This window comes from Tachypleus tridentatus, chromosome 4 (assembly GCF_004210375.1).
Source record: "Tachypleus tridentatus isolate NWPU-2018 chromosome 4, ASM421037v1, whole genome shotgun sequence".
Taxonomy (NCBI): domain Eukaryota; kingdom Metazoa; phylum Arthropoda; class Merostomata; order Xiphosura; family Limulidae; genus Tachypleus; species Tachypleus tridentatus.
In genome coordinates, this window is record NC_134828.1 from 31298214 (window position 1) to 31316290 (window position 18077).

The 18077-nt window shown below is 35.8% G+C and overlaps 1 protein-coding gene across 2 annotated transcripts in view; it reads left to right on the plus strand.

Annotated features, from left to right (window-relative positions):
• Positions 1–18077, plus strand: part of LOC143248796 (phospholipid phosphatase 2-like) — a 48324-nt gene that overhangs the window by 13236 nt on the left and 17011 nt on the right. For both annotated transcript variants that reach the window (XM_076497533.1, XM_076497535.1), the window contains exon 2: positions 16683–16837. In XM_076497533.1, the coding sequence (XP_076353648.1) occupies positions 16683–16837 (155 nt within the window). The remainder of the gene's footprint in view (positions 1–16682; positions 16838–18077) is intronic.

Sequence of the window (18077 nt, forward strand, 5' to 3'; positions counted from 1 at the left end):
ACTGTTGGCGAGCCGTATCGCAACTAGAATGGCTTTTGTTCAAATAAGTCTTTTTTTTTCATAATATTAAAAAAGTGTATTATTACTTTAATAAACTGTTGGCGGGCCGGATAAACCAAAGTTGCGTGCGATTCGTAGTTTGAAGACCCCAAAGCTATTTCAACATTTTACAAACTGGGGTTCACGAGAATACTTCACGTGGACAGTGAGTCATGTTCAACATTTCATTAAAAATTCAGAAAGTATTTTGTAGAAAAAAAATATTTATTTCTTAAAATGAAATTTATATGAATTAAAAATAATGTTAAAATACATCATTTCCCGTATCATTTTTTCTTCGAAATTTATCAAACACACTGATAGGTTTAGAAGTGTTCAAAAAAAAAAAAAGAAATTAAAAGAGGTTTTGATAACCGCAGGACTATTTCATAAACAAGTCACTTTATTTTAAATTAGCTAAAAATGAGGAGTTTTGATGAAGTCTAGATTTAGTTTGGTGCCTTTCAGACTTCAATTTATTTTAGTGTTTTTCTATCAACATAAAGTTTGTTAACCGGTCGTGAACGGTTGTTTTATTTCGCTAAAAGCTACACGAGGGCTATCTGCGCTAGCCGTCCTTAATTTAGCAGTATAATGCTAGAGGGAAGGTAGCTAGTTATCACAACCCACCGCCAACTTTTGGGCTTCTCTTTCACCAACGAATATTGGGATTCATCGTCAAAGTATAACTCTGTGAATGGGTAAGCATGTTTCGTGCGACGGGTATTCGAACCCGCGACCCTCAGACTACCAGTCGAGCGTCTTGACCACCTGGCCATGCCGGGCAGGGTCGTGAACGGGCTATCTGATTCCATCTTGCTAGCCGTCGCCCTAATTTAGCAGTGTAAGACCAGAGGGAAGGCAGCTAGTCACCACCACCCACCGCCAACTCTTGGGCTACTCTTTTACCAACGAATAGTGGGAATGACCGTAACATAATAACGCCCCCACGGCTGGGAGGGCGAGCATGTTTGGCGCGACGCGGGCGCGAACCCACGACCCTCGGATTACGAGTCGCAAGCCTTACGCGCTAGGCCATGCCAGGCCCATATTTATATATGTTATGTACAAACATGCCCCAAGTTGCTTAGTGGTAAACCTGCAGACTTATAGCTCTAAATATCGAGTTTCAATGTCTGTGGTGGGCACAGCACAAACAGCCCAATTGTGAAACTTTGTGCTTAATTACCAACATATATTCTATATGTACTTGTAGATTTAATTTGTCTACAGACAGGCACAAAACTACATAATTGACTGTTTTTGCTTTGCCTACCATAGGCTTCGATACCCGATTTTTAGCGTTATTAGCCTTCAGCCTTACCACTGAGTCACTGGAGAAAAGCTGTATATACTAGATAGGTTATTTTCCTCGGCTGTCTCAAATATACAGACTGGTATATTTTACAAGCTCACTTTAACAACACAAGGATGAAATACCCAAATTGATTGTGTTGAATTTGCAACGGACAGAGAGATGAAGTGAAACCTAGGTGATCTGTCTCTCACTATTCTAGTGTAAGTAATTCCATATACTAAAATAGAATAAATTTACAAAATAAAGTGAAAATTTGTTACACTTTCAAGGTCTCGAACAGCAAGATTGAAAATTAAAATTATAATAAAATATATAAGCAATCATAAGCAATCGATATATAACATCTTTCCATAAAATTGGAGCAAACCTTACTCAACTAAAATTAAATTACAGGGAAGCATCTGGCTTTGAGTATTAATACAACAACCTGTCGTCAAGCCAGGCTGCTCTCGAAACGTTTATCATGCACGTAACCTTTGTTCAGTGTGATTAGAGCGAAGAAGTCCCGGTCCCCTTTCTCATTCGCCAACAGAAAAGACAGCCTCATACTCAGGAATGCCATAAGCAATCGTTCCTGAAAACACGGTTAACTGCCAATTAATGAAGGAGGCCCCGAGCACAGACAGAATCGGGAAAGTTAGATATGACTAGTTCAACTGCCTTTTGTGTGTCCAAACTGAATTAAAAGAAAAATTTCAAGTAACTTACATATTAGCTGGGGGTAGGGTAGCACACACACATTATCACGAAGTAAATAATATATTTAATTCCATCATAACATGGGACTCCGTCAGGTCGTTCATTATTACGCCCCTTTTTCATACTTTGTATCACCCTCACTGCAACAAACATGTCACTCAGGCACGTGCTTAACTTGGCCTGACCTTGGTTAGCCAACGAACCAAACGTATTGTTTATTACGGTTTATTTTATTGTATCACATTTGTGATAATAAACAATGTCGTATAATATAAACGTAAATGTTACGAGTGAAATTTGTTAAGCATTAAAAATCTGAACGTTAATTTATTTTATTTTATTTTTACAAATTTTAAGTTTTCCATATTACCACGTGAGGACGACCTTCGCGTCATGAAGTCCAAAGTGTGGTTTCACTTCACTAAATTAAAATATTCCTTGCTGATTGAGCGCCCATATAAGGGTGAATTGTTCTTTGACCTATGTTTCCTGTTTGAAAAACAAAATAAAAACATCAGACCGTATCGCAGTAAAAATCAGTATCATTCACAGTGTATCTTGATAAGTGTATTTTAAAATAGATTATCGATAACTTCAGTGATTTATATGCTACTTATACGTAAAGGGACAATTTTCCAAGGAGCCATTAGTTAATACAAAATTCACTGGGTGCTGTTAACGTTCTGGTGGCGTATAATTACAAACGCACCTTACTGCTAATAAATAGCCATGAGTTTGAATTTAAACATTCCATATTTAGTGCTGTTTCACGCCTACACTATTATTTAAATCTCGTATTTTAAACTGTTGTAAAATGCTTTTTTACCTGAGATTATAAAACTAAAAATTAAATGTGTGGAATACTGACTGTGTTTCTTAAGTTAATAACCAACAACACGCTAATTTTATCATGTTTCATCACTCAGTTCAGTCTTTATACAAATAATCTAATTTGATTGCTGACATATTGAAATATCCATTTCCTAAAATTTTCACAATTTAAGTTTTATAACAGAAAGAAAAAAAAAACACTGTAAGCACAAGTATTATAGTAAAAGACACGACTCTTACGTCTTAACCCCGAGAAGTCGACCTTCCATATTATATCACTAACTGATCAGATCGTGACCTAGTGGTTCGCCCTACGTTACCTCAAGACTAAACAACAACAACAAAACTGAACAGCTAAAAACGTCTTGTTTACATTGAATCTTACCATGGACAGATATATGTATTCTCATTTCTCACCGAGTTAATCATGTCGGTTATTTTTTGTTCGTTTTGAATTTCGCGCAAAGCCACACGAGGGCTATCTACGCTAGTCGTCCCTAATCTAGAAGTGCAAGATTAGTGGGAAGGCAGCTAGTCATCACCACCTACCTCCAACTCTTAGGCTACTCTTTTACCAACGAATAGTTAGATTGACCGTAACATTATTACGCCCCCACATCTGAAAGGGCGACCATGTTTGGTGCGACGGGGATTCGAACCCGCGACCCTCAGAAAGCAGGAAGGGGTAGAATGGGTGGCTCATTCCCATCTTGTTTATCTGCTTGTTGGTGCTCATAATTCCACTTACTTTTTAAAATTATTTTTGTATTATATCCGTATAAAACAAACTAATGTTGTAACTGTCTGGTAGATTCAAAACTAAATACAATTCGCCTTGTTTTGGAATTTCGCACAAATCTACACGAGGGCTATCTGCGCTAACCGTCCCTAATTTAACAGTGTAAGCCAAAAAAAAGGAAGGCAGCTAGTCATCACCACTCACCGCCAACTCTTGGGCTACTATTTTTACCAACGAATAGTGGGATTGACTGTAAAATTATAACGCCCCCACGGCTGAAAGGACGAGCATGTTTGGTGCGACGGGGATTGGAACCCGTGATCCTCAGATTATGAGTCGAGTGTCTTAACCCACCTGGCCATGCCGGGCCCGCAGGTTTGTACAATATATCCTTTCTAACCTGAAACTGCACTTTAAGGAACGTTTTTCTGGTCTTGATGCAAATAAAACAGAAATAAGGATCTTCCAAAACCCATTTGATTGTGTTATTGATGAACTGCCACTCGAAATTCAAGTGGAAGTGATTGATTATCAATCTAACGACATGTTGAAGTACAAATACAAAGAAGGGAAACTTATAGGGTTCTTTCTATAAATTGCTTCCAAATGATCAATATGTTCATTTAAAAAAACTTTACTTGTGGATTCATTTCAGTTTTTGTCACAACCCATTTCTGTGAAGACATTTTGAAAGATGAAGTACGTGAAATCTAGTTACAAATCAACCTTGTCTGATGAGCATTTGCAATCACTTTAGATGATAGGGAACACTATCTTTGAATCTCAATGAAGTGTAATTTCATCTGAAAAGCACCAGATTTATGTTTATTACTAATGCTAAAAAAAAGACGACTTTGCATCTTAACTATTTTCTATATGTGCTGTTATGAGAAACAAATGATTGATTTTTGTATTCTGATCATGTATGCATTCCTACTTAATTTTACCACGGCCCGCGAAGCCTATAAAGATCTACCTCCCGGCCTTTGTATGAAAAGGTTTGGAGACCCATGAAGTAGTCAGTTTCAGAGGTGTAGGGACTGGGGGTGTTGTAGCACTACCACTTTTACATATTTCACTTACATAGTTACTGCAAGTTATATTATTATTAAGCCTAGCCAAACAAACTCACTTTGCAACCTTTTCTACATCACATGATTGTTTCAAGTTCCCGAGTGAAGGAGTCGATTTTGTATATATGTATTTTTGTCTTTGAAGCAAAGTTTCTAGACCCATAAAATATTGTACGAAAATAAGCGAATTAACTCTGTAGTGAGTTCACGTGTGTTTATTTTATGATTTTACTAAATTGATAAATATCTCAAAGTTATAAAGACATACAGCATGTGCTGCTATTGTAATTTTATCAAAATACATTTATGATTTGCTGAAATTGTGATGTGTACCTGATATTTTTTGTTCCTGTATCTTGATTTTGGTGGATCTTGGCATGTTCATCTCATAAATATTCAATTACGAACAGACTTCATTAGAACTGTGAGACAGTAATTATTTCTTTCTAAACGTGTCTGTATGTGTTTTCTTATAGCAAAGCCACATTGGGCTATCTGCTGGGCCCGGCATGGCCAGGTGGTTAAGACACTCGACTCGTAATCCGAGGGTCGCGGGTACGAATTCCCGTCACATCAAACATGTTCGTCCTTTCAGCCGTGGGGGCGTTATAATGTTACGTTCAATTCCACTATTCGTTGGTAAAAGAGTAGCCCTGTCGATGGGTGGTGATGACTGCTCGCGTTTTCTCTAGTCTTATACTGCTAAATTAGGGTCGGCTAGCGCAGATAGCCCAAATGTAACTTTGCGCGAAATTAGAAAAACAAACAAAGACTATCTGATGAGTCCACCGAAGCTTTCTAAATATGCTCCCCAACTCCAATCCTGAAACTTTTGATCGTCTTACAATAATTAACATTCGAAAGAGGAGTGGGACTTTCATATCACGAACCCCATAACCCCACCTTATTATGTAGGAAAGTATGTGAATTTTAATATCTTCTGTAACTAATTTATGTTTTTCTATGCGTGAAAAAAGTTTTAAATAATCTGTTAATAGAGGCGAAGTTAACAGTATTGGAATAATGTTTTTTCTTATCAGCTTTTATTATTCATGTAAACTTGTTCGAGTGAAATATGGGACTTTAAGGGCTTTTTTAAACTTAATATACCTGATGCCTACAGACAAAAATAAAGAGAGTAAAAATAGTAGGAGATGTAATGATTAACCACAAATATATATGTTTCTACAGTCTTATGTTAATGTAAAATGGCTCAATGTTTGTCGTTTATTCCCAATATATGCAGTTTTTGCATAACATATGATCCAGAAAGTCATTAAAATTGACTACACTCTAGCTATCTTTGTTTCTTTGTTATTACCTAGATATAATACCTGTTATGCCCATGGAGAGTATTATTGTAATGCTGGAGGTTGTGCAAAAATGTCGACAGTAGTTTTTTTTATGGTAGGCAAGATGATACTTCGAGATTGCGATCTCCCCATCTTAATTGAAATTGACCAGTCACGTGGATAGCGCTAGTCGCTATGGGTAAATCTGACTTTCATTTTAAGTAAGAAACATTAGACTTAATCACTATACGCACGATTTTAAATGAATTGGTTAATGGGAAGGCTTACGGAGAAACGAAAATGGGTTGATTAATTCATAAGTTCAGTGGAAGGTGATCATCAAGTGTACGATGCAAGTATGTACAAAAGAAAATTTATACAAACACCCTGAAAAATTATGTTAACATAAAAACTATATAAACGTCCTCTAATTTGTTACTTTTGTGACACCAAAATGTAGTTTTTGACGCTGTTGGTACTTGACCTGCTTTGGAAACAAGACGAGCTAGCTGGTGAGCCAGTTTTTCTGAATGACGCCAAAGCTAATTCAACAAGAAAGGAAACTGATATTTTATGTTATATATAAGTTTATTTTGTTAAGCATAAAAACTACGTAATAGATATTTGTGCTATGCCCACAACGAGTATTAAAACCTGTTTTTTTGAGATATAAGTCTTCAGTCTTAACACTGATCAAGCGGAAGACAAAATGTTATCAGTCGTTATCGTTAAGAACTTGTCAGTAAATTACTTGAATAACTTGGTCAGAGTTAACTTACTTAATCTAGTTCACCCCGTAGAAATAATTATGACACAAATAGCATCTGAACCACTACTATGTTTGTTGTATTTTACATGATCTGTTGAGGTATTGAACAAAAGGCCTTCTAATGTTGAAAAGAGTAGATATATTGTTCGTGTTGACAAGCTATTACATATTCTGTCTTGCTCTAATTCAGTGGTTCTTAACCTGGGGGGTCGTTTGTAGTTTCTCGGGGGTCACGGAAGGTTTGAGAATTATTGGGGAAATCACCGAGCAGTTTGTAGTTTTTGTGGCAAGTGCCTGTAACTGTCCACCAATGAGAAACACGCTGAAGTGCGGCAGTTGAACCGCGTCGAGATGCTTGTTGCGCAACCACCTGTCTAATTTTGAGTACAAATTTTAATATATTACAACGTTTTGAATTGCCTAATTTTTTAACTATATAATATTAATACATCAAACTTAAAATTTAAATATCAATGTTTCCATCGTATTTAGTATATTTTGTCATTATATATATTAACCCTCATACTGAGTGAATAAGTAAGTTTTGTATGATGTTCAGTAATTCCATGAATTTTACATTTGTTTATCACTTGTAGCATTTCTCAAGGACATTTATTTGTAACATTTTCAATAAAGTAGGATCTTTATACAGTTTTGTTTTATTCTACCTTTACTCAAAGTTCACCATTACAAAAATTATTATAGGGGTCACGGTAATACCCTGGAGAGTTTCAGGGGGTAAGACGATGAAAAAGGATAAGAACCACTGCTCTAATTCATAAGCTCGTAGAATATTCTTGTTTACGTAAAATATTGTTTCTATAGGTGGGCATATGTTTCCTCTCTATAGCTTTATTTGTTTTTAGAACAAAGCCATATTAATCTATTTACTGTATCCACTGCGAGGGTTTTAACCATGGATTTTAGCGTTGTAAGCTTGCAGACTTACTACTATCCCACCGGGGGAAGCCTTCCATAACAAAAGTTTAATTTGTATTGATGATTTATGAGTAATGTTCATTCTTGATTATTCAAGTGGTAACTGATGGGAACATAATACATATTTGTATGAAGTTGTGGTATGCAGATATGCCATACATCCTTTACCTTCTTGTTCTAAAGTATACATTTTCTAAATCCATGCTTTTTTTTCTCCTGCATATCATGTAGTTCTAAAAACCATTAAGTTTACTTTATTTTAGCTGGTTTTGTTTCTTTGTTATTCTCCAGAGATACCTGTTCTGCTTGTGGATATTAGTGTAACGCTGCACGTTTTGCAGTAATACAGATTACAAGTGTCCTTCAATGTTATAGCAGATGATGTTTGAAGGTTATGGCCTCCATATTTCTAATTGCAGTGACCAGTCACGTAGATAGCACTAGTCATTTTGTGTTGGTTCGACATTTCTCATGAAGTAGGAAACGTTGAAATGTAACCCTAACCACAGGAAAGTTGTAATAAGTTGGTTAATAAAAAAATGTCTTGAAAGAGAAAATCTGTTCATCAATGACTAGTACAGTACCAAAATACAAATATGCACATTACAAAAAAATGTCTTGAAAGAGAAAATCTGTTCATCAATGACTAGTACAGTACCAAAATACAAATATGCACATTGTATTTTGTCTTTATTGTAGTTTTATATCCTGTCTAATTTATTTACTTATTAGCTAAAGGTATCAGTTTAGAAATTCATCTTCACTGCGTAATTTATCCTGTGAATTGGTTTGGCTTTTGAATTTCGCGCAAAGCTACACGAGGGCTATTTGCGCTAGCCGCCTCTAATTTATTAGCAGTATAAGACTAGAGGGAAGGCAGGCAGTCATCACCACCCATTGACAGGACAACTCTTTGGCTACTCTTTTACCAAGGAATAGTATGATTGACCGTCACATTATAACGTCCCACGGCTGGAAGGGCTCGCATGTTTGGTGTGACGGAGATTCGAACCCACGACCCTCGGATTACGAGTCGGCGCCTCAACCACCTGGCCATGCCGGGCCTATCCCATTAATCCTTCAGGTAAAAAATGGATCCACATAACACATTTGAGGAAATAACGTTGACTTGAAAATACCACAGAAACTAAAAAGGTTGTAGTTCGTAATTTTATTTTTTGCCCTAAACACACGATTCAATTGTCTATATTGAACTGAGGCTATTAGTTAATTCCCTATGCCTTATTTTTATCTGTCTACATGTATCCTCTGATTTAATGGAAACAATGACTGATTTAAATTAATTCTCTATTTGAAGTTATATGTGACGTGTGTCTCCTTGCGTCATTGTACTAGAATTTCGCATGCTTTCAAGCGGATTTGTCGTAGGCTTTTTGTTCTTTAAGAAATAATAATAATGTTCGAACGTTCGCCTTTTTCCTATCGTCCTTCAGTGTGCCAGCGATAAAACAATCAACCAAACTCTCCCTGTCATGCATCATTCTCAATATTAACGAGTTATCTCAATGATTGCATGGCCAGGTGGGTTAAAACGTTCGAGTCGTAATGCGAGGGTCGCGGGTTCGAATCTCCGTCACACCAAACATGTTCGCTCTTTCAGCCGTGGGGGCGTTATAATGTGACGGTAAATCCCACTATTCGTTGGTAAAAGAGAAGTCCAAGAGTTGTTGGTGGGTGGTGACGACTAGCTGCCTTCCCTCTGGTCTTCCATTGCTAAATTAGGGACGGCTAGCGCAGATAGCCCTCGTGTAGTTTGCGCGAAATTCAAAACAAACAAACCATCTAGTCTTACACTACTAAATTAGGGTCGGTTAACGCAGACAACCCTCGTGTAGCAATGCGCGAAATTAAAAAAGAAACAAACAAACTTATCAAATTAACCTTTTAAACTACTCTTTCTTGCCGTGTTATAATGCTCTGAATGTTTCCCTCTAGGCCTGGCATGGCCAAGCGTGTTTAGGCGTGTGACTCGTAATCTGAGGGTCGCGGGTTTGCATCCCCGTCGCGCCAAACATGCTCGCCCTTTCAGCCGTGGGGGCATTATAATGTGACGGTCAATCCCATTATTCGTTGGTAAAAGAGTAGCCCAAGAGTTAGCGGTGGGTGGTGATGTGACTAACTGCTTTCCTCTCGTCTTACACTGCTAAATTAGGGACGGCTAGCACAGATAGCCCTCGAGTAGCTTTGTGCGAAATTCAAAACAAACAGTTTCCCTCTAGTATGTGTGATTATTTTAGGAAGCTATTAAAAAAAAAAAGGGTGGGGGTGTAACATGATTTATCACAGGATGTTGGTTTTTCGCATAAAATTTCCTTATTGTTTGTCCTCAGGCTCATGGTACGTTAACAATAATACGGATTATGCCTAGGTTAAATAAGCACTCTATAAATTCTTCTGACGTGCCTAATTTGTTGCGTGAAATAACTACAATGCCAAGTGGACCAGTATATTGAAAACTTTAACAAAGGTTTAGAACTTGAATACATTTAACATATAAACACGAAATAAACAACCATTGTGCAGATCAGTATCCATGACTTATTTCCGGATTGAAAACGGAAATGCTGTCATAACACAGGAAATTGTGAATCATAGCTTTTTCAGCAAATTCACGAATATGTTAGGTAATATTATTCGACAAAAGTTAGTGTATGTGGTGTATGTCTGCTTATAACTAACGAATCACTAAATTCACTTTCACTACATTTGGCATGTGCTATTGGTACTTTTTATGGAGTAATGTAGGGGGAATAGTTTTGTTTGTTTATTGATAAGCACAAACATACTACACAATGGGCTGTCTGAGCTATGTCCTTTTTATGGAGTAATGTAGGGGGAATAGTTTTGTTTGTTTCTTGATAAGCACAAACATACTACACAATGGGCTGTCTGAGCTATGTCCTTTTTATGGAGTAATGTAGGGGGAATAGTTTTGTTTGTTTCTTGATAAGCACAAACATACTACACAATGGGCTGTCTGCGCTATGTCCTTTACGGATATCGAAGTCTGATTGTTAGTGTTGTAAGGCTTTAGACTTGCCACTCAGAGTTTGAACGAGAGGAGTTGAATCTAATATAACCCTAATTCCTATATATTAACATGTGTTGGTGGGTTATGATGTTAGTATGATAAGAGGTCCGGCATGGCCAAGTGTGTTAAGGCGTGCGACTCGTAATCTGAGGGTCGCGGGTTCGCATCCCGGTCGGGCCAAACATGCTCGCCCTCCCAGCCGTGGGGGCGTTGTAATGTAACCGTCAATCCCACTATTCGTTGGTAAAAGAGTAGCCCAAGAGTTGGCGGTGGGTGATGATGACTAGCTGCCTTCCCTCTAGTCTTACACTGCTAAATTAGAGACGGCTAGTGCGGATAGCCCTCGAGTAGCTTTGTGCGAAATTCCAAAACAAACAAACAAAGTATGATAAGAAATTATTTGAGAAAAAAAAACTGCTGTTATGAAGTGTATAATAAAATTATCCACAATACGTCGAAATATAGGATTAAACATTCACTCTTGGCAGTGCGAGGCAGATTTTTTTTTCTATTTTTTATATAACCCTCTACGTAATCATAATAAATAAATAAAAAAATCAACTAAGGAAGTGACGTTTGGTGTTCCTAACGCCAATAATAATAAAAATTCCGCGGCGAGAATGCATTAGTTGGTAGAGTTTCGTTTTCAGTTTTAATTTATGACAAATTATATGTCTTTTAATATTTTTTATATACGTAATCGAACCAAATTACATCAGCCGCAACACAACAAAGCACTTGGATATTATTAAGGTAACGGCGACATTTGATCTATAATTTGAAAGTCTGTTTTAATGTCTGTGATGATGTACCAAACTTCTTCGTTTGATTGTCATTCAACGTCGACGGTTTAATTTTAATATCTATACTTACTGTGTCGTCAGGAGTGATGAATAACGTTAAATTATGGAGTTGTAGTATTTTACTTCACCAAATCAGGCGTGTAACTGCATCATGTGGGATATAATCGAGTTGAATGTAATTTATATATATATCATTTTAACTAAGACATATTTACCCCTAAATCGTCCAGTTACCATAATGATACTAGTTAGTGTTATATTTTGGTTGTGTACTGTATACTCTGTTTTTGGTTATTTATGTAAAAGACGGGGAACGTTTTCATTTAACCATGTACGTTTCACGGTAACCCAGATATTTGTTGTAATTCCGAAAATAACCCAGGTTGCAACTAAACGGTAAATTACGATCTAAACTAATCTATGAGGGAGGTCAGTTGCAATTTGTACGCAAGTCGGAACGTATCAAACATTGGGGGCAGGGGATATTGTAAATGAATAAAAAGAACAACTTTAATATATTATTTAATACCTTCACGCCATAATAAGTAGACTCTACATACAGAAACAATAAAAATACGAAGTCATAAGTTATACATGTAATAACTACAGGGTGTTCGGAAAGTCACTGTGCAGTTTTGAAAGCAGCGATAACAGCATTCATTCAGTCTGTTTCAAGTCAACAACTGATAGCGGTGTTTATAAACAAAATAAGAAGGATCCAGGCCTGTATTGATGCCAACGGGGGTCACTTGCAACATTGTTTATAATTGTCATTCACATTTACCTCCTGTATTCTATATTGAAACATGTCTGTTTATAAATATACTCTTCCAAAAAAGAAACGCAAAAGGCAAAATTTGAGACATATTGTTAACAAGTTTATTTCGGGTAGTTCTGTATGACATGTGTGAAACTTTTCACATTCACTGCTGAACATCCAAAGTCTGCAAAGGCGAAGTCCACGCTCACTAGTTGAAGTTTTACGTCACTCAACGTCAATAACGAGTATGCTCCCCGTGAGCATCAATAACTGCTTGGCATCTCCTGCCCATGGAAGCGATGAGATGACGAATCACATCCTGTCCACTCAGCCTGTAAAGCTGCTGCAAGCTGAGGTAGAATCTGCGGTTGAGGTTGTCGCCGTCGCAGACGTCGGTCCAACTCGTCCCAAAGATGTTCGATGGGGTTTAAATCTGGTGATCTGGAGGGCCAGGGAAGAACGTTGATGTTGTGGTGTCTCAAGAAGACAGTGGTGAGTCGGGCTGTGTGAGGACGGGCGTTGTCATGTTGAAAAACGTCGTTGACGTTCACCATGATGAGTTGCACATGGGGCCTAAGAATCTTGTCGACGGTTGCGTACGGTCTGATCGGAAATCTTACGCAGCCCTGGTATGGTTGAGGCAGTAGACGTCGCAGTGGTGGTCCTATCCCAAAGGTGACGTAACCGGATGTAGCGATCTTGTGCGGGCGTGGTCACACGAGGTCTGCCAGATCGTGGACGGATTACGAGTTGATCCATGTTGTTGGTGACGATTCCATAGCCTTGTGATGGTGCTTGGGTGGACATTCACAGCTCTGGCAACATCTGATCGAGATTCGCCTGCTTCCAAGCGACCAATGGCGTTGTTACGTTTTGCTTCAGTCAGTCTTGGCGTAACTGTATTGCGTGTCGGTGGCTTAACACTGAGCTATGGAAACCGAGAACCCATCTCTTTTATAGGGATTTTGCACATGTTGCACTTGCAGAACATGCAGATCTCTCAAACAAATTTATTGGACACGAATGTGTTTTGGAGAAAAATCCGTTGTTTTCCTCCGTTTTCAAAGTGCACAACTTTTATTGTCATTTTGGTCTGACAGTCAGTGTCTTAACACATGTAACATCACATACTCTGTGCTTGTAACGTTGTTACATATATTTCTCTTTAAAATAAAAAAAATATCCCTTTTGCGTTTCTTTTTTTGAAGAGCATATATAAGTGCACAGTGACTTTCCGAACACCCTGTAGTATACACTTTATACAGGTACATAAACAATTGCTAACATATTTAAAATTTCACATAGAAGTGTAGGCACTACGTTTTGGTTGACTGCATAGAAAAGAAAGAATAAATAAAATATTGTTCTTAGTAAAATACCGGGGTGGAACAATTATATTTGGGCCTAACTTTTATTATTCGAGGCACGCCCCATCCCATCTATTCCGCTTTGAGTTGTCATTGTTGTTTTTAGTCAGTACCTTTCTTTCTGTGAAAGTGAAAAGTTAGAAAAATACCTTGATACAGGCCTTTATTTGCCTATTTTGGAATAAAAACGAACATGCAAATAAATATTACCACACTTTTCATTATTTTCCAGTTTTTATTGATGTGGTTTATTTTCTCTAATTAATATCACTTATCCAATATTTCTTTCAATACGTTTTCTCAAACCAAATATAATACATACCCCCTTTTTTAACATTGGGATCTGTTTGCCTGTTTTCCAATAGTTTCTTACAAAAATACTCACAATAGAAAGTTTGTCATAATGGTCTGAGGTTTCTGACATCTTCAGTAACTCAGAGCTACCTGGGATTGTTCTGATCAGAAACAGTAAAAGTATTAAGTTTTATGTTTCTATGTATTTCAAAGTGAGTGTTGCTTGTATACTTCATCTTTATACAGAACTTCTTCAAAGTTTACTCAGAAAATTGCTTGAGAAATCACATGGCTCAATGTGCCTAACTTGACATTAGGTAGCTGTAAGAATAGAGGTTTGAAGACCTTCCTAGCTGTAAGAAAAATTAAATTTGTTTTAACTAGGTTCAAATTCAAGACATCTTAAGCACATTTTTTTACTCATCATTATTTTTAACTAAAACTTTTCAAAATTCTTAGGCACTTGTGTAATGTTCATTGTTTAAAAAATACTTTTGATTAATTTTAAACAGTTGTTAGAATTGTGCTTTAATTGTTATTTTAAAATAATGAGTTTTTACACAAGCTTCTGTTTGTCAGCGGCTTTAAAATGCAGTGCAATAAACATCAGATCATTTAATAAGCTGTTTGTTCATAATTAAACACAATGGGCTGTATGTGCTCTGCCTACCACTGATATAAAACCTGGTTTCTAGTATTATAAGTCTGCAAACAGACATCTGTGCTACTGGGAGGCTTTTGGATATGTAAAAAGTGTTGTTGTAATTAGTTTAGGCTATTTCAGTATTGTTACAGTGTCACTCCATAAGGAAAAACAAAATTTCCCAATATTTTACTGGTGACCCTGTATCTGGAAAAACAGTATGATTTGAAGTAATATTATTGAATGTTATTTCATTCACGTAAATTATTAAGTGTGCTTTTGAGTAACATGTGTTTCTTTTTTTTTCCACAGGTCATGTTAAATTTGTCAAAAAACCTAATGACTTTTGTCTTCCCACAGCTTTTATTGTTGTGAATTAGTTAACTCTTCTGTAATCGTATAGCAGTAGTGCCTTAATTAGCACAAAATTTCTATATATGACAGATTATCAAAACCTACCATATGTTAACATAATATAATTACATTAATATATATTTACTCTTCTTTCTGTGTGTATACTTTGTAAGTAATCAGTTATCATTGACAAAGGTAGTCACACATCTTCATTGTGGGTTATTGTTCAGTACTTGGTTGATGTTTGGTCTTCTTGAAGCTTGTGTTTAGTTAATTTTTCATTATAAATAATGACTTTAGTCCCACCTATTAGTCCTATGTCAACAGCTTTAGGATAACTTTTAGAGTGAATGGTATAATGAAAACTCTTTGGCTTACAGAAGGATATTTAGTTGATACTTTATGAATTAACAGGGTGGTTTCAAAATCCAAGAAGACAAACACCCAATCCAATTATCTTATTGTAGCTACAAGGATAAAACCCATTTACTTGTTTGTTTGTGTGTGTGTGTGCTTAGAGCTGAGCAGGTTGTGGATTTTGCTAATTAATTAATTGATTACATTCAACTTGAATAGTTGGAATAATAAAAAATAGTAACAATTGAAAACATATTTTGTGTTATTTTCATGACTTTTGTCACTAATTGATTAGATTAAGTAATCTTTAATTAATTTAAAATGATAATTTGAAACCATAATGGCAATATTTTGATTATTTGAACAGTTGGAAGAATTCAAAACGATAATAATAAAAAACACTAATATCCATTGGTGCAGAGGTTCCCAAACTGTGGTCCATGGCCCCCTAGGGGGCCTGCAGTAATACATCAGATTTATGAAATTACCATTTACTGAATGGGTAATGATTAAAATAAAATGCTAAGACATTAGAAAACTAATATAGTTATGTATACAGATACCAGATTAATAATTGTAATTAACATAAATTGAATTATGTAAATTTTTGCATCTTTGCATGTCAGTCACAAAACAAAAGACATTTGATTTCCAGTTGGATTGATGCATATAAAATCAAAGTATAGAAATAAGATAATTGTGGATCCTGATTTTGTTTGAATCTGTCTGATGTTGACCCATAAATTTGTAATATTGTTTCAACAAAGTGTTATCATTCTTGACATTAAAGTAAGGTGCAATATGTATATTTTTTAATTTTACATTTTAAAATCTCTCTACATTGTTCTTTATTGAAAACTAGAATCAAGCTGTAATGGTAGTAAAATACATATACACAAGTTACACAATAAAAATTATTTTTGAAGGGGGTCCATCAGTTGGCAAAGTTTGGGAACCCCTGAATTAGTGGATTATTTTCATGACATTAACTCATTTAATTATAAGTTTGATCAGTGGATTATGTGACTAATCACTGTATAATGCTCTTGGATAAGCGAGTTAATCTTTTAGCTCTGGTGTATGTATATTTTAACTCATTGTTTAATTACTTAAATATATTTAAGATAACATACTTTTGTTCAGTATTGTATACATACTCAAATAAGCACCTGCAATATTCTTGGGATGTGATAGTAAATTGGTTTAATACACATATTAAAGATATCAAAACTTAATTTGTATTGTCACAAAAAATGTTTAATGTTCCAGCATAGTTTTTATTTCATAACCCATGATTAACTTAATCTTTTCTGAGTTCTGTCATAATAAGATAATTTTTCTTTTCTTTTGCAGCCTTTATATTCAGTTGCTTGACTCTCGTGGGTATAATTCCACCAAAACATATAGGATTTTCATGCAAAGATGTTTTAATTCAACATCCATTTGAAGGAGACACTATTACTGGTGCAATGTTGTTTGGATCTCTTGTTTTCGGGCCTGCTCTTTTGGTATTTTTTTCTCTCTTTCTTTAGCTAACAGGAATAAATGATAAATTTTACACGTTTGAGTTTTAGTTGTAAACAATGTAATTGTATGCCAACGTAATATTAATGCCACTATGATATGTATATATAATTATAAGATATTTTATAATATCTTAAGTTGTAAAAATGACATCTGAAATAATTTTGTAGGCATCCAAAAACAGTAACAACTGTTTTTCAGTTCTTATGTCTTAAAACTCAAGTTCTGAGCTGTTATAGAAATTGTATTTAAGTTATCAAATGGCTAGATATGATCAGGTCTGTATGTTTTTTTGTTCTATTACAGTTTGATCCAATTTTGAGATATGACTTAAACCTGTTCTGTTCTCTGATAGAAGACAGTGTAAAATAACAATAAAAAAGTATGTTTTTAGACATACTCTTTGGCTGTAAAGAGTTGTAGACATATTTAGATACTCATGAACATTATAAAACAATATCTCAAGTTAAAGTGTTAGTTTTAGACCTTGAATGAATGAGAAGTTTAAAACTTTTCACCGCCATTTTGCAACAGCCAAAAGAATAGTAAACAATGTGGTTATTCTTTGCTGAGAAACTGATGCTAAAATGGCTTCCTGTATATTGGATCCACATTTTAAAACTCAGCTTGTATTAACTGCCAGAGATCATTCCTGAGTCATTTTCATTTGTGAAGTATAGGAATGCTGTAATAATTCAATTTTCTGAAACCATGTTGGAACACTTGATGTCTGCTGGTTGTTTAACACCTCCATGTGCACAGAAGCCTTGGTCACTTTCTGTGTAGGTGTTGACAACTATAAGCTTCTGTTTTTGGAACACCAACTGTTTGTTTGACCAAGTGCAGAAATAATCTAGTTTTCAAACTTAAAGAAATTCCTTAGATGTACTTGGATTTGATAAAGGAGGAACTCCCAAAATGTATCCAAACTTGTTCTTGTGAGTACTTCTCTACATTGAAGTTTGTCTAAGAGCAAGTTCTGTAGCACTGTGGCAGTGTTGCACATCAGTGACTTGATGTCACGTAGTCAGATTGAGTGAAGTTAATCATTATAGATACATAGATGGTATTCGAGATTGCTTCTGGAATCCCTTTGTCATTTATCATTAATGGAAATAGTTGTTCATCTGGCCATTATGTAATGTTTTCATCACACCCAATGTATATCCATACTGTTGTATGGTATGTATTATTACTGTGGTTATTGTGTCACATATACTATAC